Source organism: Sinocyclocheilus anshuiensis, unplaced genomic scaffold, assembly GCF_001515605.1.
Source record: "Sinocyclocheilus anshuiensis isolate Anshui unplaced genomic scaffold, SAMN03320099.WGS_v1.1 scaffold532, whole genome shotgun sequence".
Lineage (NCBI taxonomy): Eukaryota > Metazoa > Chordata > Actinopteri > Cypriniformes > Cyprinidae > Sinocyclocheilus > Sinocyclocheilus anshuiensis.
In genome coordinates this window covers 1,186,156-1,208,828 of record NW_015555819.1, presented here as the reverse complement: position 1 = coordinate 1,208,828, position 22,673 = coordinate 1,186,156, and the positions used below count along the sequence as shown (strand labels likewise).

The window sequence follows — 22,673 nt, the reverse complement described above, 5'->3', positions numbered from 1 at the left end:
TGGTTTGTTTATTATTGCTTGGTTAATTCATCATAGCCTACAGTATTACTTTCCTGAGCGTACGATGCTTCTCTCTTATGCAGCTGTGAAACAGTTACCTTGACCTGATATGCAACTTTATGCAATGCAATACTTGCTTCCATTTTTATCTACAGTAGTTCTATTTATAAAGTATGTACACTACACTAGGTCACGTATACTACTGTTAAACATTTTTTAATAAGTCTCTTCTGCTCACCAAGGCTGCATTTGTTTGATCCAAAATACAGCAAAAACATTAATATAGGGAAATGTTCTTACAATTTAAAATATCAGTTTTCTTTCTGTTTTCCTTTGAACTTTCATCAGAAAAACTAGACACAACTGTTTCCAACACTGATGATAATCAGAAATGTTTTTTGAGCAGTAAATCAGCATATTCTAATATTTTCTGAAGGATCATGTGACACTGAAGACTGGAGTAATGATGCTGAAAACTCTAAAAAATATATTCAAATATAAAACACTTATTTTAAATTGTAAAAAAAAAAATCTTTCACAATATTACTCTTTTTACTGTATTTATTGATCAAATAAATGCAGCCTTAGTGAGCAGAAATTATTATAATTTTTTTTTACATTAAAAACCTTACCAATCTAAAACTTTTGAACGCTAGTGAATATCATTTATTTTTTTGCTCCTTAATAGATGTCTTTAAGATTTTATTATTTTACTCTTGTTTCAGATCCATCTTAAATGAAAATCCGTCATCAAAATGTTAATTAATAAATGCTAAACTCTATAGTTTAACATTTTAACAAATATTAAAATAAGAAAATTGAAAGATTAAAAATGATTTCAATATTTATTGTGCAGACGTAAGATCGATATATTACTATGCACCATTTCCAATCAAGCTGTTAGTCAAATTATGTTAAAAAAAAAATGAAATTATCACTTAAAAGTGTACTTAGGTAACACAAAAACTGCTATGAAAAAAAATGTGGAAATAAATAAATAAATAATTTAAGTAAAATCGACTTTTCTTTCTAAAGACTGCTCAGAAATCAATATTTAATATTTCTCTTTAGGTTTATACATCCTTGCATTCACGGTGGGTAGAAAACATAAACAAAGTCTGTAATAGAAACTGAATATTCACCAGGTAATATTTTATATAACTTTTTTTTTTTTTTTCAAAATTGTCTTTCTATTTGAAAATATATAGCTCCTTTTGAGGTGTCTGGCCATCAAAAAGTTTCAACACTTGCTTTAAAACACGGGTATTTGATATTCTATTTGATGGGAACAACACTGTGGTGGAAACATTCATGGCTTTAAGAAAAAAATGTTGCATGTTGTGCATGTATGTCCGCTGTAAGGTAATAAACTATCATTAATTAAATATTCTGAAGAATGTAAATGAAATATGCTGAAGAATATAATTCAACCTTTTACCGCTAGATGGCAGACCTTCACTGAGCAAAAATGGCCGCTGTCACTGCTCTCCCTCCTCCAGCAGAGGGCGCTCGTTTAGAGACGGTCTACTACACTGTTGTTTATTTACAGCGAATACAATTTGAACAACACGATGAACATTTCTATAAAATGCATGCTAGTTTGACTATTGAATCTGACTAATATTAAACAAACAAACAAAAAAGTTCACATAGCCTACTTATGTTCATTTGTTGATTATATATATTATTAAAAGAAAAAAAAAGAATGAGGTTTAACTTGCGTCAAGCGGGTGACCTACAAAGTGCGCACTAACCCTACCGCGCAGCTCGCTTTAAAACCTCACGCTGCGTCCCAATGTACCTACTTATACTAAACCCTTAAAGTATGTACTCTTTTGGAGGAGAAAAAGTACACACTTTTGACTGTGTAGTAGAAGAGAAGGCAAGCATTGGGACATACTATCAGGTCATACACGCACCCTGTCACTGTAAACTGGCCTGCCAATCATCTTCTCACAGTTATCATCCTCCACATTTCATTTCGTTTGTCTTCCTACCCTACTGGAGAGAAAAGAAGTAGCACGTTGATCTGCCAGCCCTGTGTCTTTATGCAAAGAACTCTGATTATCTGCATAATGATGCATTTAAAAGTTAACGACCAAACGGATTTTTATAAAAGTTCACATTTTTGTTGCAGATGAAACATAACACAGATAACATTAAATAAATATTTTTACCAGGTTAAAGGTTGATTATTAGAAACTCAACCCCATTCATCTAAACCTCTCTACTTAGAGGGGTCATATGATGCGATTTCAATTTTTAATCTGCGGATCAGCGCGCTGACCCCCGGGCCACGCGCTCCCATTGGCTGGCGGTGACGTCAGCGGCATTCCCCCTCCTGAACCATGACCTCATCCTTAGTTCAGTTATAGTGCCTAAGCGCACCTTCTGTTTTCCCGGCTGCCCAATATCTACTATCGCGTATCTCGCCGCTCGCTGGCGGGACTGAGGAGGTTTGGACGGTTCTGAGGCCGCAGACTCAGGGTCAGTACACACTAGTGACAATGGCTTCCCATCGGAGCGCAGCTGAGACACTCGGGGACGGGGCGAACGGAGGTGAGCGCGGCGGTGAAGGGGCGGATTGATATTTGAGAGCATGCATATGGCTTTATGTGACGAGAGGCGAAGAGCGCCTGTAGTTTTGGGATGGACGTAACGTTACTGGCGAGTGTCTCGTCTGTGTGAGTGAGCGCAACAATGTGACCTCTTCAGACTGACTGACTGTGGGGACAGTGGATTATCAGTCGCTCATGATTTATTGTGTGCTCATGCATAATAATTACAGGGTTACGTGACAAACAGTGGTCAGTGTTTCTCGTCTGATGTGAGTGAGGCTTGTCTTGCATGTCTACTGTACACTGCAGCATGTACACAGATGTGGAGTCTGGGGACTTTGTTATTATAGTCCAGCATTAGGTTTATGTAGTAAATGTGATGAACATGAAGGATTTACAGTCCCTGTGATAATGTCTTATTTATTCATTTTTATTTATTTATTTATAAGCGTTATTACATGAAACAACAATAACATCAATAACACTTATATTGATAACAATATATTGTCATTCATTACTATATATATATATATAAATAGTAGCATTATATTTTTATGCACGTGATATATTGTTTATTCTGATCATTAATTATATGTTGATCAATAATATGTTGATATTATTGTTATTAGTAATAATATAACCTATGATATTAACATGAATAATGAAATAACAATAGCAAACATACTTTTACATTTGTATCAATAGCAAGAAAATCTTTGAATTATTAAAATACATATTAACATTATAATCTAGAAAATATATAATAATGTATATAACGTGATATTATATATTTTGATAATTATTGACAATAAAATATTTTGTTGTAATAATTGTTATTAGTACTAATGTAACTATATATATATATATATATATATATATATATTCATTTTTATCATTGAAATTGATATTATCATGAATCCATATATTTAAAGAACATTTCTTATTTTGTTATATGTACTAATGATAAATAGAATCTTTGAATGATTATAATCAATATTCAAATGTTAGTGTTTAAAATATATTGTAGTGTATAAAGTAATGATGTTATGTATCTTGTAATGAGTAAATTAAAATAATAAAATAATATAATAAAACATAAAAAAAAATATATAATGAAATAATAATGGATATAAAATAATATATTATTTTGTTAGGTTTACATACGTATTTCCCCCTTAATTAGGCTACTATTAAAAAGAAACAATAATAAAATAACAACTATATATATATATATATATATATACGTTTATAATCACTGTTTTAATTATGTATAATATATATTATATTAATACAGAATACATTAAAATCTACGTTCTTTATATAAATTAGCATTATTATTTCAGAAATAGTCTCAGATAGATGATTGATTGATTGATTGATTGATTGATTGATTGATTGATTTTTAATCAAATAATTAGAGAAAATATGAATTATTCATTAAAAGTTTCAGTCTGTACAGTGGCATATTACAGCATGAGTCTAAGACAGGTGTGGAGACAGATGTGGCGGTTCAGGGTTAGTAGTGTGCATTACTCTGGCCCTGATCAGAGCGTTAATCTCAGGCTGTCAGCGTTCAGACCCCTGCAGGGCTGAGCCAGTGCTGAGAATTACACCGGCTGGAGAACAAGAGAGTTTGAGAGAGCTTGCCTGCCCTTACTGAGATCTTGAGGGTGTTCATATAATGGCTATGCTTTGAGTGAGCGCACATAGTTATAGTTTGTCTCAGAAAGAAAACTTGGTATATATTGGGATATACTGATTTGAAATGTGATATATTTTTTGTGATTTACAACTAAACTAAACCTTCTTGCGCCATAATGTAAAACACAGATCAGCCCATGTTTAACAAATCCAGTTCATCACAACAGATGATTTCACTGCAACAATGATTAACAAATGCATGCAGGCTCAGACAGAACAATGCTCTGCATCAGCGTGCGTAGGGCACAGAGTCCAAATAAGTGATGTCATCCATACAGTTAATGAATAGCCCGGATTAAGATATTTTGCTTTCCTTTTTCCTCCATTCTGGGATGTTCGTTCGCAGCTGTTCAGGTGCAGTCTGTCATTATAAAACTATCGCTGTCACTTTAAATAGAGACATGCTTCTCTTTGTTTGGCTGTCATGCACTGAAAAACATCGCTTTAGGATTTAAGGCCCATACACAACAAGAATGATAACTATAACAATAACTATATCAGTGTCGACACACCAACTGGCGTTAACGTTCTGTTTAATGTAAGTAAACGCTGCAGTTTTGTCGTCTGCCACTTTAAATGCTCGAACTCTTTAAAGTCCGTTGGATTCTGATTGGCTGTCAGTGTTTTTTATCATTTATCATCTGGAAAGAAATCGCTCTGTAAGTGATTCCAACGATATTGTCGTTAATGTTATAATTGTGTTGTCAATCTCCTTATTGTCATAGATTTTAGCGAGTACACGACACCGCTTTCAACTAAAAACTGAAAACTTTTTTTATGTGTTTTGGGCACTCATTTGCATGAAAACAGCGTTTTAGGGGCCTGGAAACGCAAACTTTTGAAAACGGTGTTAAAGTGCAAGTTTTTGAAAACGATACCATTATCGCAACCGAGTAAACTACAAAAACGTGAACTTGAGAAAACCGTGACATCATGCATGTGTGTATTACATGTGCAGTTTATAGGAAACATAAAAAATAATATAATGAAATAATAATGGATATAATAAAATAATACTGAATATAAAATAATATATTATTTTGTTAGGTTTACATATGTATTTCCCCCTTAATTAGGCTACTATTAAAAAGAAACAATAATAAAATAACAACTATATATATATATACATATGGTGTCGTGTATGTGTAGGCATGTAGTGTTTCTTTACAAAGGCCCCGTCCCAAATGGCACCCTAAACCCTCGCGGTCTTCCTCTGAGTCCGCACTTTCGTGACGTAATGCCGCTTTGACTGTCAGGTAGAAGTCTGCTGCGGGCTCGGCAGAAGTGCTGATCAAGGGCGCATAACGGCCGCAAAGGGGGCGCTCGCGAGCACCCTTCTGAATGCTAAAATGACAAATGGGACACCCTACGGTCTCGTGGACTTAACGGACATGCGCATGCGGCGGCCATTGTAAGTCCGTAAGACCGCAAGTGCACATGAAGTGTTCCATTTGGGACAGGGCCAAAGTGACGTTGCCAGCTACTGGCCTGGAGTGCATAATGCAGCATTTTTTTAGTCATTTTTGTGGAGCTGTGTGAACTGGAATCATTTTGACAATGTTGTCTGGACATGAAACGCAAAGAAAAAAACTCTTCTGTTTTTATTACAGTTGTTTTGTAAACGTACCCTTTGAACATTTTATTTTAACTTTATCACACTCGTTGTGAACAAGCCTTTACTTTGAAACCATTTTTACTTAGAAATTGATAGTAAATTTCAGAAATAATTACAATGTAACAGTTCGCAAGTAGAAAAACTGAAAAAAAGTATTTTCTTGTAAAATGTACTTAAGTAATCTTTTGTTTTATTTACAACCAGTGTTATTTTAGTATCATTGAGATACTATTAGTTTTTATTTTTACATTTTAGTTTTTTTTTTCATTTTAGCATTGGTGTTTTTAAATTGTTATTTTTTTTTAAACATACTTTGTTTTAGTTGTTTTAGTACATCACGTTATCAAAAATTAAAATGAGAAATGCTGCCTTGGCCTTTAGCTGAAATATATATATCGATTGACCGGCCAGGGACCGGAATTAGACGATTTTAGGCCTATGTAGTGGAGGCAGGGTATTTAACAATTTAGCAATAAACTTTATCATTCTAAATGAGTCTGACATCAGTGCAGAAACTGAAGTAAACTTCACTTCACTTATTATAAATAACTTAAAATGCATCGCAGAAATCATAGGGCCCTACTAATGTAGCAAACGAATATGATAAGCTCACTGTGAGAGTAAAAGACAGGGACATTGTTGTTTATTTACTTAGCACTGAGTCTCTCTAACTAGGTGACAACGTAGCGTTAAATCACCATTCAACAGACTCAAGACACCACCGCACTGCCGTCTGTTGGACTGCAGAAATATACTAACTTTTCAATCTGCTACGTTACTGACTGTACTGACAAACTATGCTGACACCGTGTCTGCGCCGCAACAGGACGCGACAAAGCGACCGTTGAAAATCATTTGAACTTTGTGTCAGCACGTCATAAATAGAACGAGCCATCAGTTTACTGCATCCAGTGACAACATCACAGATTACAATGGGTTCTATTCTACACCGGACGCGAGCGGTGTGGCACGACAAAATACAATAGAATTCTATTGTATAGACACCAGCATTGACTGAGTGGCCGCGATCAGCTCCGGTGGCCGTAACACCGTGTCTACACTGGACGCAACAGTTGTCGTGTCGCACCGCACCGCGCCACAACAGCTAAAGTCTGTCTACACTGGAAGCGACAAAGCGACCGCTGAAAACCATTTCAAATTTGTGTCAGTACGTCATAAATAGAACGCAGCAGCAGTTTACTGTCGGGAATATGTCGCGCCGTGCCGTAGACAGCATAATAGGTTCTATTGTATTTCGTGCAATACCAATGTGCCGCGCCACACCGCTCGCGTCCGGTGTAGACACGGTGTAACACAGGCTTTAATGCGCCGCAGACGCGTGCCGTGATGCGCAGATCAGCTCTAGTCTCTAACGTCACTGAATCTGCTGTTAAAAATTAACCACCCATTTATCATATCCTCATGCAAAACTAAGAATTAGAATGTGACGATCAAATATAGGTGTGGGTGGGTGGTGGGCGGATAATTTGAAGCAGCAGACTCGGGTGAAGTTTGAGCTCATCCACGCATCTCTACACTACACTGACCTGGGTCGCCAGTAGCAAACAATGGAGTGCGCTCTGGTGGACAAACCAAGTAATTACACCATTCAGAAGCATTTAATCTGCGTTATATGTTCTGTAAAAAAAAAATTCATATCGGCGGCATATTCGCCAATACCGATATATCTGCGACAGGTTCATATCGGCCGATAATATTGGCAAAACGATATATCGGTCGGGCTCTAATATATATATATATATATATATATTAGTATATATCAGTTTATATCAATTTCATTTAACGTTTATTGCAAGTAATTAAAATGGGATTTAATGGTTTTAGTTACAGTTTTAGTTAATGATAATAACCCTGTTTACAATTTCGAAAAAAAAATTTTTTTTACAGTGTCCGCCAAAAAAAAAACCCTCTTTCAAATAGATTTCTTTGGTGTCAGACTCATTTCCCAACATGCGTCTCGGAAGTAGTATCAAATCCCTGGAAATCAATAGAACAGATGTTTGGAGTGTCTCTCGCTTTGGGATGTGAGGCGACACAGCCTCCGCAACCTCTCTTCTCCTCTCCTCATGCCCAGACAACTTTTTCTCCTTTTAAGTTTTTACATTCAGTTGCCATGGCAACAGTCCGTCCGTCTCCACATCAGCACTTTGCACCACTGTTTATGCCGGTGTTTTCGAGGAAGTACAGTATCCATATAGATGCATGAATGCAATGCTGATGCAACCGAAATAAACCATGCCACACCTCAATAGTCTCAGAAAATGCACGACAGGTGTGAATACTAAATAATAGTGCATAATAATGCTGGTCTCGAGAGAACGCACACCTTCTCTTGATGTCAAACTGCAGTGCCCCCCCCCCCCCCCATCCCACCCCACCCCACAACTAGAGTTGTCAAGCAGAAGGAACACCATTAGACACATGCCGCATCAGCCTTGTTATGCTCTGACGTGCCTCCACTTCACCATCTCATCCTGCGGCCTATGGGGGGGCTGTTGTCGTGTTATCGACCGGCCGATTGCAGGAGCGGTTACAGAGGGGTTTCTTTTCTCCAAGGTGTGGCTGAACATCCTTCCTGTGGAGCGATTAGAGAGAGCGAAGGATGGTAAGGAGGTCAGGGTCTCTGGTGGCTTGTTGCAATCCTGCGCATGTTTGCCTTCTGGTGAGATGCGGGTAATGGTTACTTATGGTGACTAGGAATGCGATCAAAACAAAGGCGTCCATGTTGGGATGCTGCTGGTCGCGTGAGGCTGGTCCTCTGGCAGTGTCGCTCGTACCGCGCTGGGTACATGACGTGAAAACGAGCTGATTCATTATGAAACTGAGGGATGATTATTTGACTTGCAGTTGTTTGGAGAGTAACACTGGACTGTGAAGTGAAATGGAGATTGCGTTTGTTTATGTTCTCAAACGTGCTGCTGGAATGCTTGTTTTTCTTGTTTTATGTTGCATAAGTGCTTTATGGGGAATGTATGAGTATTTACATATGTGTAGATATGTGTGTGTTTGAGTGTGTGTGTGTGTGTGTGTGTGTTTCAATCTCTCCCTGCCGATTTCTGCATGTTGCTGCAGATATCTCAGCGTCGCAGCATCACCCTCCCTCAATGCAGCAGCAGAGGGAATGAGAGATAGATGCAAAGAAAAAGTGTGAAAGTTTGAAGCAGCCAACAGTCAAGGTTATTATTGTAAACAAAAACTATTGCAAAGGCGAAAAGGAGCAGTGAAGCAAATATTTTCGTTATGTCAAATAAAAACAAACACGTTTGCAAGCAAGCAACATTTTCATTTTTTTTTATTTTTGTTAAGCAAAATAGAAGCAAAAACAAACTATAAATGTGTGCAAAAATACAAATTAAAAGTTTAATTTTAAAATTAGTTTTTTTGTTTCTTTTTTGCCATTTTGTTATTGTTGAGTAAAATAAAAACAAACATTTGCAAGAAATAATGTTTTTTGTAGTTTTTCTTTTTTCATATTTCTATCATAGTGTTTTATTTGTTATATTTTAAGTAAAATAAAAACAAAAACATTTGCAATTTAACAAAAACTAAAAAAGTGTGCTAAAATTGTTCATTTTCTACGTTTCTTCATAGATTTTTATTTTATTTTTGTTGAGTAAAAGAAAAACCACACAACAGTTTTTTAATGAAATAAAAACATTTGCAATTGAGTGAAAAATACATGTAAAAAATATAAATGTGAAAAAATATGAAAATATTTTTTTTTGATAAAAATGAAAAAAAAAATGTGGCATGTGCACTAAAATACAATTGAAAACAGGAACACTAGATTAAAGTTTTCATGTTTTTTTTCTTCATAGTTTTTGGCATTATTGTTAAGTAAAATAAAAACAAAGAAATAAAAAATAAATAAATGTGCACTATAGTACAAACAAAAACTAAATTATTTATTATTATTATTGTTATTAGTAGTAGTAGTAGTAATATTATTCAAGTATTTGTATTTTTACTCAATATTGAATGGACTGATTTAATTAATCTTCCACTTTTTTATACTATGGTATTGTGTATTCTGTCAAAAAGAACCAACCATTTAGAAATTAAGCGTCTGTCTGGTGATCATGTAAAACAACCAGCAACAGTTCACATTTTAATAATTTAATAATTTGACCAAAAATTAAAATTGTGCTATCATTTATTCACCCATAATGTTGTTTCAAACCTGTATGACTCTTTTATTGAACATAAAATAAGTGTTTTAAAATTTTTTATTTTTTTTTCTCCATCCAGAAGTCAATGCGTACCTAAACTGTTTGGTTCTGAACATTCTTCAAAATATCTTCTTTCGTGTTCCACAGAAAAAAAAAAGCAAGGTTTAGAACAACATGAGAGTGAGTAAATGATGACAGAACGTTCATTTTTAGGTGAACTATCACTTTCTAAGTATTGTTCAAGGAAAATGGAACAATTGATGGTGCTAAGTTCTAATAAATAAAACCTAAAACTAATACTGAAAAAATGAAGATACAGATGGAATAAAAACCATTTTTGAACCATTAAAACTACTTTAAACTATCATCATAATTCAAATTAAAAATACAAAATAAAACAAAATTAAAGCTAGTTACATGTCCAAATCTTTGCTTACAGTCTGGCACTTGGCAGTTAGAGTAGAGCTTATCTTGATCACCCGCTTAACCTTAACCACATTCTTGATTGTCTTCATTTGGCGTGCATTTCTGCTTAGTCGCTCACTAACTTGCTCTGTTGCACTCAGCGAGAAGGCTTTTTTGAGGAAACCCGTTTCATGAAAGTCTTCCACCAAAGGCATCAATTCTAAACCAACAGACTTTGTCATAGAGTGACATGTTTGTCCGGTTGGAGGAGAAAGGTTACCAATTTCCACTTTCACTTTTAGTGTGGTTACCCTTCCATTAGTAAGAGAGAGGAGGAGGGAGCCAGCCAACGCCATGTTTTTTTAATGACTAGAATGGCAGAGAGTAGACTTTGGAGGAATACAACTTGCATGAACAATTTTGTGTTGCACTTTGATCATCTAACTATGATATTTATGTGTTTTCACTTTTTTACAATGACAACCATAGTTCCGTTTTATAATGCCAAACCTGTTTGTCTGTGGAACACAAAAGAAAAATTTGGACCCCATTGACTTTCATTGAACAGCTGAAACATTCTTCAAAATATCTTCTTTTGTGTTCCAAAGAAGAAAGCCATACAAAAATGAAACAAGGGTGAATAAATGACAGAATTTAAATTTGTGAGTGAACATTTCATTGTAGTATCTATGGTATACATGGTAAAGTGTTCTATTTACCTGTGTTTTACTGTATTTATGTTTTAATGCAAGAAAGTTATTATTGAAAGCTTTCTCTTCATAAGATTTTATGAATATTTGATCCCTCTGCAGCGCAAACGAATATTTCCCTCATCCTCGATTGGCTCTTGATTTAGTCTTTTGCTCTGCATAATGTAATGGAGTGAGCGGTGTGGAGATTGAAGTGTTCAGAAGGTCACTGCATACTCAAGCAGTTCCTGCTCTTGCAGGCCTGATCAAAACATCGCCCCACTCATCCAGCCATAAACAATCGCTCGCCCTCATTCACACATGCCTTCCTCCAACACAGATGCACGCACACTGAATATATAAAACTGTGTTCAGTCTGCTAGACTATATATGATCCTTGCAGCCGAGGCTATAAATGGCACATTTTTTCCAGTCTTGTTACATAATCTGTATTGCTTCAGTTTGCTAACGTCACATCCTGTCTGGCTGTAATATAAAACATGGTCAGTATGAAATGGATCGCATATTTCTGATCAAGATTTGCTGAGCTAGAATCAGTATTGCTATTCATAAAATAGACAACCATTAAATAAATATGAAAAAGGTTTGTGTAGAAATGATTTTCACTTAGAAATTGCTTGTAAATTTGACAAACAATTACAAAGAAACAGCAAGTAACATTGAATTAAACATGCAATTTTGAAACTAAAGCTGACATTGTATTTTCTTGTCAAATGTAGTCTAAAAATCTTTGTTTTACAGTGTACAGGTTTATTATGGCATCATTAGTTTGTTGGTTATTTACAGTGGTAATCCGATTTACACAAAATACAATATTTTGCCACATAATATACACAATAAAACTATGATAACGTGTCAATGTATTAAAGGGGTCATATGATGCGATTTCTATTTTTCTTTTTCTTTAGTGTGTTATGTAGCTATTTGTAAACAAAAAAAGATGACTGAAAAGAGGAAAAACCAAAGTGAAGTATGTTCTTACTTCACTCAGTCATTTATTTACTTTATAACAGTAAATAAATATCGGTTCTGCATATTGGTTATCGGGCACATAAACATGCAAATAATTGGTATCGGATATAAAAAATCAATATCGGTCGATCACTCATCAGCTGGCCAATCAGAGCAGACTGTGCTTGTCGGAAGAAAGGGCTTTTATTTTATTTTATTCAGAACTTTATAGTCACAAACTAAAACATAAGATAATTGCAGAAGAATTATATGTAATAATAATTGCAAATTAATATGTAAATTTATCTAAAATGGTATAGGCTAAATCCGTATTTAGGCCTTATTAAATGTATTTAAATCTATAATAATTTTGCAGTCAACTTTATCTCAAACATTAAACTGAAGGATTGTATGTAGTTGTTATTGTATTATGCTTTTAAATTTAACTGTATTTTGTGTATATATATATATATATATATATATATTTGTCCTGATACAGCCTTTGATGCTGCTATGGCATTAAAAAGGGAAAATAAACAGTAGTTGTGCCATAGTCTGATATTTCTTAAACATATTTTATTAAATTGTGCTAGATTTGAATTCTCCTAGAAAATTATATCTTGAAAATTAAATAATTAAATCTTTAAGAATTTTTTAACAGAATCAACCCTGAATCTATTTTTAGGTTGAAAAATCAAGTTTTAACTAAAGCAAACTTCAAAAATATTACATGGGTTTTTAAGTAACTAACTGTTTAAAATGTATTGTTTTAACTCGTTACTCATCATGAAAATAGCCACACACACACACACACACACAAACTTTAAAAAACTGTATCAAATTATTAATTATTATGTATTAATTATCATAGCAGATGTGTTTAGAGTACATTTTAAATAAATCTATCTTCGTACATTAGCATTTGGGGTCTATATTTGAAATTGACCGTTTGTTTATATGTTTGAACAGGTAAGAATAGCTGTCATGATCACTGGCGATATATGAGAGGAGGCACTCAATTAATTTATTGAAGGTTTTCGTGTGACAGCAGATGCTGCTCGGGCTGCAGCTGCTTTCATACTCGCTAACGCAGGTGGTTTCTGTTTCATTAGTGTCTTTAAGGCCAGACACACACGCAAATGCAGATGTGAATGCTTGGCCAGTAAATTGCAAGCGCTTTGTGCCATGTACATACTTAACGTGTATTTTTGCATTACTGTGGCGGTAAAAAAAGCTTTATGCTCAAGGAAACGTTAAAGTTAGCTTTAAATGTTTGTGCCATGAATCTAGATGTGTTATTATTCAGATTGCTAGCTATAAACAGGTAATTTAATTAAATTAACTTGCTAAGCAAGCTTCTCCTCCCACTGTTGCTCAGCAATGACAGTAGTTGGTCTGAAAGAGAAAAATGACTATAGAGGGCATTTACATTAGTTTGCAATAATGAATGTTATCAGCACTGAGAACGTAGTGTATACTTTATGAATTGAGGTCTGACAGACTTCAGAATATTACAGGGTCACCCGGTCAATGACAAATATTACTGTCCTCAAGAAAGGCAAAGAAAAATCATTTAAAAGAGCAGAGGTTAAAGAACAGTACATGTATTTGTAAACATGTTTGTTTCATATTGTTCAGAAAAACTTTGGTAGCACCTCATAATACAGTCCCATTTGTTAATATTAGTTAACAAGAGCTAAGAATGAAACATACTTCTTAAGCATTTATTAATCTTGGTTAATATTAATTTCAACATTTATTAATACATACAGTAATTAAAATTAAAATTTGCATCTTTATATTATTTAATGGACCTGAGCTAACATGAACTAACGTTAAGATTAATAAACACTGTAACATAAGTATTGCTAGTTAATATTAGTTAATACATTAACAAATGTTAACTAATAGATCATTATTGTAAAAAACACACAAATTACAAAACTTTAATACCATTTACAAGAGAAGTTACAATTTAATGACTCTAAAATGTCATGTTGTGTAACCATAAAGTAAAATGTAACAACAAATTTTACTTACATCATTATCAATCTATTATTTTTAAAAAAAGCGTAAAAATATTTTTCAAGGTAAAAAGTACTTAAAAATTACAATCATGTATTATTAAATGATAAATATCATTACGTGTTTGGGGAGTCACACCACATGACATTTTACAACCAACTAACCTTGATTAAACATAAAAAAGGTGAAATTATCTGATATTTTCAGAAAATTATTGACTTTTACACTATGACATAATTTACTATTTTATTAAATTTTTTATTGATTTTTTGGTTGCACCACATGACATTGATTGGGCGAACAAAATATTTTCAAATATTAATTAGCAAAGTAATTTCATTAAAATATATTTGCAGTCAAAATAGTAATTTACCCAAAAATAAATTATATTGGGTTTTCGTAGCTAGAAGAATTTCATTTCACGTAGTTCTGTAGAGTGTGTTTCAGGTCCAAAGATGTCTATGATGTATTTTTTTTTTACATAAATTCTTCAGTCTTTGCTCTGACAGTTACTGTTTGCACATATGCCGAAAAAAATGAGCAGGAACAAACTTAGTTTTTCCTTACAAGAAACAACGAATAAGGAACTACATGACAAAAAGAATAAACGAGATACACCTTGCCCATTTTGCCCGATTGTTGATGAAGTGCTGTCTAAAATAAAACGATAAAAAACTGTTGCCTTTGTTTTTTTCCAGACACCATGTGCACCTTGATGTCTCTTTGTGACCCGCGTCAGTGATTTTATCATCACTGATCCACCGCCTCTGCATTGGTTGTCGTTGTGTGCAACCCTCGTCCAGAGAGGAGTTCTGGATACCTCCATGGCGGGGGAGAAGGGCCGTCGCAGCGCCATGGATATCAAGCGCCTAGCGGGCCTTCTGCAGCGTAGAGCCGGGCGATTGCTGGTCATCGACAGTCGAACTTTCTTGGAGTACAACGCCTCGCATGTGCATGGCGCTGTCAATGTCTGCTGCTCCAAACTGGTCAAGAGGAGGCTTCAGCAGGACAAGGTGTCAGTTACCGAGCTCCTCCAGCCCAACGGAAAGGTCAAGGTATCAAGTGTGTGTTTGAGAGAGTGTGGGGCTAGTTTACGTAATTGAGAAATTGGGGAACTATCGGTGGCATCAAAAAGGAGGTTGATGTCTGTACGCGGACAGCTGCGAGCCTTTGAAGGGTTCAGTTTACAATGCTGATAGTTTTGTGTGGACTTCACAACCGTATGGTTGCACAGTATTATAATGAACTAATGTTTACTTGTGAACACCCATTAAAGAGTCCCTGTTTTGGCACCAATGTGCAACATATGCAGTCAAATTCATGTGCACGTATAGTATTTGACACTTCCGCATCTAAAATGAGTTTGTAATTAGGTGTAGTAGTCAGTCTGAAGTTGAAGAAAATGTTTGAGAAGGTCAGATTGGATCAAGGGTCTCTTGCTAGCAGCTAGCATTTCTAAATTTGGAGGACCACTATAGATTTATTGGTTATCAGAGGCTCTGAAATTGGAGACTTGAGTTTTCCATGACTTCTACATCGAATATGACATCATTTTTCCCACCCGCCTGGCATGCCAAGTCTTTATATTTTTAGGCACTGTGTGAAACTGACAGAACTCTTAGGGGGAAATCCAACCACTGACAGATGTCATGTAAAACCTCATGCCACAGCTGTTGAGGTCAATGTCGAAAACCGATCCACCTTTATTGCACACCTCGCTTTCTGAAAAAAAATTGCGCCACATGGGGAATGAAGTGTGATTTTTTTAGTCACACCACTAATGAAAACTGAAAGCCTACAATGCAAAGAAATGGTCTCATACCCACCATGACAAAATGCCCTGTTTTTGAGGGCATAGATATGGGTTGTCTTTGTGATTGCATTGAATGACCAACCTGTCATGCATGCAGTTCACCTTATGCTTTTCCGGTTCTGTATTTTTTTTTTTTACTGCAGCTGTGAGTTGGTGTCATTCCCCTTCATTTTTGCAATTAAAATAGATTGGCTAGCAATTTGTAAGATATTAACTGTTGTTGAGTTTGCCAGTAATGGACTTCCGAACCCATTTTAAACTTAGATGCTACTGTCTGTTTAAATCTAATTTACACGATTCTCACATACATTACTCACATACGTAACTATTCAGCACCTCTTGATATTTTAGGTACCTCTTTTTATACACTATGTTTCAAATTGATGTTTTTATTTTATTTATTTATATATAGAAAAACAGTAATATGGTGCTTGCCCTAAGCATGTCAGCCCTGGGCCTTTGTGTGCTATTTGTTTCCAAAAAAAGGTCACTTGATTCATATCTGCTGGCCAAAACCAGTTCCATCTGAACATAACAGAGTGGCAGTGTTTTCTTGGGTCACTCTTTTGCTGCATTCCCCATTTCATTCCATAGCCGAGCCTAGAGGCTGTGTGGCTTTTATTATCTCCCTCAGTAAAGAGGATAATGCTCGTGATTAATGCAAGTCCTGGATAAAGCTGGAGCTATCTGGGTGTAAGTGGGGGGAGGTGGGATGGGGCGAATTCTGGAAACTCTTTGTTATTGGATGAGCATGACATCATAATCTTTAGTGTGGCCACTGGCACAGTGCTAGCAGAGCACGTGCAAATCGTCTAGCACAGGATCCAGACAAAACCCTACCCCTTTCACCCCCCCCGCTTTGGACAGTTGCCATTGCCAGAAGTTGTGGCATCAATGTGTGAGCTGAAAGTAACGACATCACCACAACCAAAGGCCACCAGTGTGGTCCATTGTGAGTGCGAATAAAGGAAGGAAGTGAAAGAGGGTATTAATGGATGAGCAGCACACATCCACACTGAGATAATGCCGAGGTCCCCCATGGCTCTGTGTTCGGCCCATTTCAGATTACATCAGCGGAAGGCACCATATGCACCGATTGCCTGGCCTGCATTGTAAATGGGTCAGTGTTAAGTGCAGTAGATAGAGTGCAATGGTACAGGAGCAGGACTTCCTCTGCAGCCACGAACAGTCTTGGCTTATGGTAATCTGTGCTGCTGAATGTTCCATTGAGCTGGTACTGACAGATGGCTATGTGGTCGCCCAGAGCGAAGACAGCCGAATAGGCAGATCTTAAGGCTGTACGGATTGAACAAAGACAGGAAGCTTATTCTCCAGGCCTTTATCTTGTGCTCTTTGTAGAACATCCCCTTTTTAAAATTTTGCATGTAGAAATGAATAGGGTTGTATATTTTCTCAAGAAAACGTCAGTGGTCCTTGTACGTGCAAACCCCGTTGACATAATAATAGGGTGATGCAAGGTGTTGCTATGTGGTTGCTGGTGTTGTCTGTGGGAGTTGCTAGCTTGTGGGTAGTGACTGAATCAATTGAGCCTACGCTTAAGTCTCTATGATATTTTGACTCTATGAGTCTTTGGGATTTTTATAAACAAACTCTTTCCAGTTTTATTTACAAATTGCTTAATGCAGGCAGCATCATGGAAAAAGGAAACAAAATTATAGAATTGCATAATATGATTGTGGTTTAAAAGTGGTTTAAAGAAAAAATATTTTCAGTAATATTATTGAATAAGAACTTGAATTTGAGTTGGATAATGACGCTAACGTTGCAACATTGACATTGATAATAATAGATATTATATATTTTACAGTATTTCTTGTTTGGAAAAAATTAAATTATACATTTTTATTTACTAACCCTAACTTGAGCAGCAACACACTAAAAAGCTGTAAATAGCTTCCTATCCTGTAGCTTTCTACACGTTTTGATGTAAAAAATGACTCCTACATTGTTGACTATGTCCTGATGTGCCTACTGAACGTGTGAAGGGACAGAGGACATACTTGTCATCAAGTTAAATTATAGCAAATGAGGCAGATGAGAAGTGAATGGCACTGGTCAAACGGTCTCAGGATATATGTGGCCACACAGGCCCGAAAGGTGACACAAATAGAAATCGAACGTGCCATTTTTTAAATCCTGCTGATGTCACAGAATGTAAACGATCTGAATGTGTTTGGTGACCTTGGGACCATCCTGTGGCTCTTGGAAAATGTAGCTATTTGACACGCTCGTCTTTGCGGGTGACACCTAACTATTACTGAACCTCTCTATGGCTTGGTTTAGTAATAAGTGGGTACCTAATTACAACCCCATAGCATTTGCTGACAGGATTTTCGAGGTATCTCTGGCTATTTTTGTAATGACACATTACCGTACTATTTTTAATATTTCTTCAGTATGCAATATGTACTTTATGCTATTCACATTGTGTTCATTTCTGTATGCATGAAACACATGAATAATCTACAACAATATTATAGTTGTATTTTATTTCAACTGTATTTATTATAGTTCCAATAGATATACTCTTGCAATCTTATCGGAGTAAAAAGTTGTGTAAAAAATAATAAATACATATGTACAGTACATCATATATTTCTTGTCTGAAATAATTGACAAATATTATACAGTATACACAGGCCATTATATATTTTTTGTCTGAAATAATTATTACATAAAATAGATATACAGTACATTACAGTACAGTAAAAATAATATTAATAATATTACATTATATATTGTTTAAAAATAAATAAAATACATATTATACATTATAAATTACAAAATATATTTACTGTCTAAAATAATTAAATATTAGATATTATATAGTACATCGTTTTTATTGTTTAAAATATATTATATATTTGTCTAAAATATTTAAATAAAATAGTAGCTATTATACATCTTACAGTATACTATATATTTATTGTCTCAAATAATAAATAATCAATATTATACATTGTACAGTACATTACATGTTTATTGTTTAAAAATAACTCAAATTAATATTTTACATCATACAGTACATTACATATTTATTGTCTAAAATAATTAATAAATCAAATAATATATATCATACATTACATAAGCCATTAGATAATATTTGAAATATTCAGCACACTGCAGTGAATATCCCACAATGCAGTGCACTCAAGTTGACCTTCCAGTTCTAGTGTAAAATATGAGCTGTAAAATCTTTAACACAAAATTTTTAAAAAAGAAAGAAAGGGGAAAGCATTTTTTAATTTAAAAGAAAACTGTACACCGCAATTTTCTAATATGCCCATAATTTTGATGTCGGCCAGGACTTATTGTTAAAAACCAACGCAGTCATAGTTATGAATGTGGCAGCATTCGTGTTTGCCCTATAGGTGACCCAGGCTTCAGCGGGCCTTCACGAGAGCCCATAATCCTCAGGTGATGATGTCACCGTCTAGATTTAGCCTTCATCCAATTAAGGCGGAACACCTTGTACAGAAGGGGCGGGGCCTGCGAGAGACGGACAGGGCCTAGTTTCTCACCATCCCCTGTCAATCAGTAGCCTCAGTTTAATACCTTATCTAACAGCTAAGCTTCACTTGCATAATCGCTCGATAGGTGTAAACGTTCTCCAGGCGCTTTAAAACCAGGACTGAGGTGCTATTATTTAAATTTCGCAGTCAGTGGAGTTGGGCTGGCAGGGAAACACGGTAATCTTCCACCGCCGCCGGCCTTCGGCAGGTGACATCACCTTTTAGGCGCAATGCCAAGCTGGTGTAACACACACAGACTTTTGGTTTCTCACACGTACATCTTCTCACCTTCTTTCTTACTTTTAGATCCACCCTGCATTTGCAAGGCTGTGCGGTGCTGTTTCTAAATTAAATGATCAATATAATGTGTTGTGAAGTCCAAAGCTCAGCTTTACTTGGATGAAAGGAAATATGATAACGTCATACTGGAGATAGAATTGACTGAAGTCCATTGATGTGGATTTGAAACCAGGTCAGTGCTGTTTAGAATAAAGGCCTGGTTAAGTAAGATATTACTATGTAATGGTTAGCTGATGTTTTATAGCAGCTAAAAGCCCGTTCGCACCAATGATGATAACTATGATGACAATTTTAACTATAAAGTTTTAATAATCACTCTAATTCTGTGCGGATAGGGAAGTCCACACCCCACAACTGTAATGATAACATCGCAAATCACTTCAGAAATAGAGGAAGGAACATAATCATATTCACCCAAAAATTAAAATACTGTATATTATTTACCTACTCTGAATCAGTATTATTGAAAAAAACAAATAATTCAAATCAATTTTGTGTAACCAATTCATTTTAAAGATCCAATTCAAAAAGAGTTATTCAATCACAAATCCGACATTGTTATTAGTGATGCGCTGAAATTTCGGCAAAATATTCAAACATATTCTTTCGAAAACATAATTTTTTTTAAAAATTGTAATATTCAACACACTGCAATGAATATCGCACAATGCAATGCACTCAAGTTTCATTTCCAATGTAATATAGTATATGTTCGAATCCATGATTTTTAATTGGTGCTTCTCCGATGATACATTTAAGACTGTGTCAGTGTCAATTTTGTGCACATAATGTGGATAAACTATGACAGGTGAACAAATGTGTCAAATGCGTGGATGCAAGATGTAAAATCTGTTCACCTGAAAAATTGTTAGGCAGCTTGTTGACAGAACTTTTCTACATTTTTCAAGACTGATTTAATGTATCACCTGAGAATACAACGCCCTGAATAGCATGACAATTCAATTACCCAAATTCAATTACCAAATGTATTTTTTATTTTAATTTTCTGATAAATAAACTTTCACTTTGGTTTTGGGGATTATGTATCCATAATCACTACTTTTCTCATAAATTCGCTAATAAAAGCTTGAACGGATTATTTTCACGATTTTTACTAAATAGCAACTTAAATTTCTGTTTCTTACAGTCTTATAAGCCACTTTGTGAAGCTTGAAAACTTCATTTCCTGTCCATGCCAATTGGATCGTCTTCAAAATTTCTTCTTTCGTTTTCCGCAGAGGAAATAAAGTCATACTTCGCTTATTTTATTGCTTTTTTTTTTTTACTATAGTCATTGAGAATTGCAGTTGTTGCTACACTCCCATGCATTATTATTAATCACCAATATTGTGTGTTTTCGCTTCCTGCATGACTGTCCTCTTCTCATCCCTTTTTTTTCTGTCCCTCCATCTTTCTTCATCTTCATCCTCTGTTACTGGCCTGGTTTCTCCTCCCCTCCTCTCTTCTCTGTGTGTTTTCTCCAGTAGTGCTCCAGTATTGTAGTGAGTCATTCTGCAGTGGCTCTGGCTGATGGTCATGTGATTAAAAACTGCCTGACAACATTGAGACAGCGGGGCTCGCGTGCAGCGTGCACACACACACACACACACACAGCTTCACGCTCCTGCTGCATGGCAAACGCACACACACACACATTCAGATTCAGGTCTTACACACCGATGCACGCGCTAAAGCCTCGCAAACACCACTTTATGTGCAAAAGACGTGTTTCTGCAAAAGATTGGCATTTGGAGCAGGAATATAAGATCCCACTTTACTCTTGATTCTTGCATGTTTGTCTCTTTCACACTCTTTCAGAGAGAGTCAGAGAGCATTACGTAAATAAAAATAGCATATTAAAAAGGTAATGCATTTCTTAAAATACACTATAATAATCATTATCAGAACTGCGATCGATTGATATACCGGACAAATGGACAAGTGGCCAAAATGTTGTCTCCCTCTCAGTTTCACAATCTATCTATCTTTGAGTGTAATATTTTAATAAATTATTATTTATATAAGCATATTAATGTTCAATTAATATTTATTATATTATTAATATATACAGTATATTGTCAATTCAACAGTTCATTAACCTTATCAATATAATATGTAAATATGTATTATTAAAATATCAATTATATAAACATTTGAATATTCATCCTATATAATATAGTATATTATAAGAATATATTTTCACAATCCTTAGCAATGAAGCAGTAAATAACTGCAGGTATTATACCTAGTGAATATGAAATATTGTAACTAGAAAATGTTTTGTGTGTATATACAGTATAGTAGTGCTGTCAAACGATTAATCGCGATTAATCGCATCCAAAATAAAAGTTTTCGTTTACATAATATATGTATGTGTACTGTTTATTTATTATGTATATATAAATACACGCACAGTATATATTTTGAAAATATTTACATGTATATACTTTAAAACAGGTCTATTATACAATGAATTATAGGCCTATGATTAAAATATTAACACTTCAGTCATCAATAAAATTCAATGAAATAAAAAGCTTTTATTTCAAGCACCGAATTTCAAAAACAACCTGTTTAACACGAAATATGTTTCTTCTAATTTTTTCCCCACTATGTAATATTAGAAATATTAAGGGAATAAATAAAAACAATTAACTATATACTGTTATCAGCATAATATGTTGAAGTAGATTCGTCTCATCGTCTCTGAGAGAATATGTGGAGTCAGATGCCGAAAGCTCCGTCATTACTCCGTCATTCCGTTTTTACTTTCACTTTCTGCATAGTGAATTAACTGAGAAAAAGATGTTCACCGGATAACTCTTGCGCAAAGTTTGCACGTTAGATTATGTGATATCCATTGGCTCGCCTG

The 22,673-nt window shown here is 35.0% G+C and overlaps 1 protein-coding gene across 7 annotated transcripts in view; it reads left to right on the top strand.

The window, feature by feature from the left end:
* Positions 1 to 2,370: 2,370 nt before the first annotated feature.
* The window catches only part of LOC107675267 (dual specificity protein phosphatase 8-like), a 49,811-nt gene continuing 29,508 nt past the window's right edge, over positions 2,371 to 22,673 (top strand). Inside the window, exons 1-3 of one of the 7 annotated variants that reach the window (XM_016469554.1) lie at positions 2,371 to 2,559; positions 8,968 to 9,071; positions 14,854 to 15,210. In XM_016469554.1, the coding sequence (XP_016325040.1) occupies positions 14,980 to 15,210 (231 nt within the window). In that variant the 5' untranslated portion in view covers positions 2,371 to 2,559; positions 8,968 to 9,071; positions 14,854 to 14,979. Of the gene's footprint in view, positions 2,560 to 2,624; positions 2,661 to 2,690; positions 2,828 to 7,804; positions 8,501 to 8,611; positions 8,614 to 8,967; positions 9,072 to 10,214; positions 10,245 to 14,853; positions 15,211 to 22,673 lie in introns of those variants that run through there. The other 6 variants (XM_016469553.1, XM_016469555.1, XM_016469552.1 and 3 more) reach the window with 6 other exon arrangements.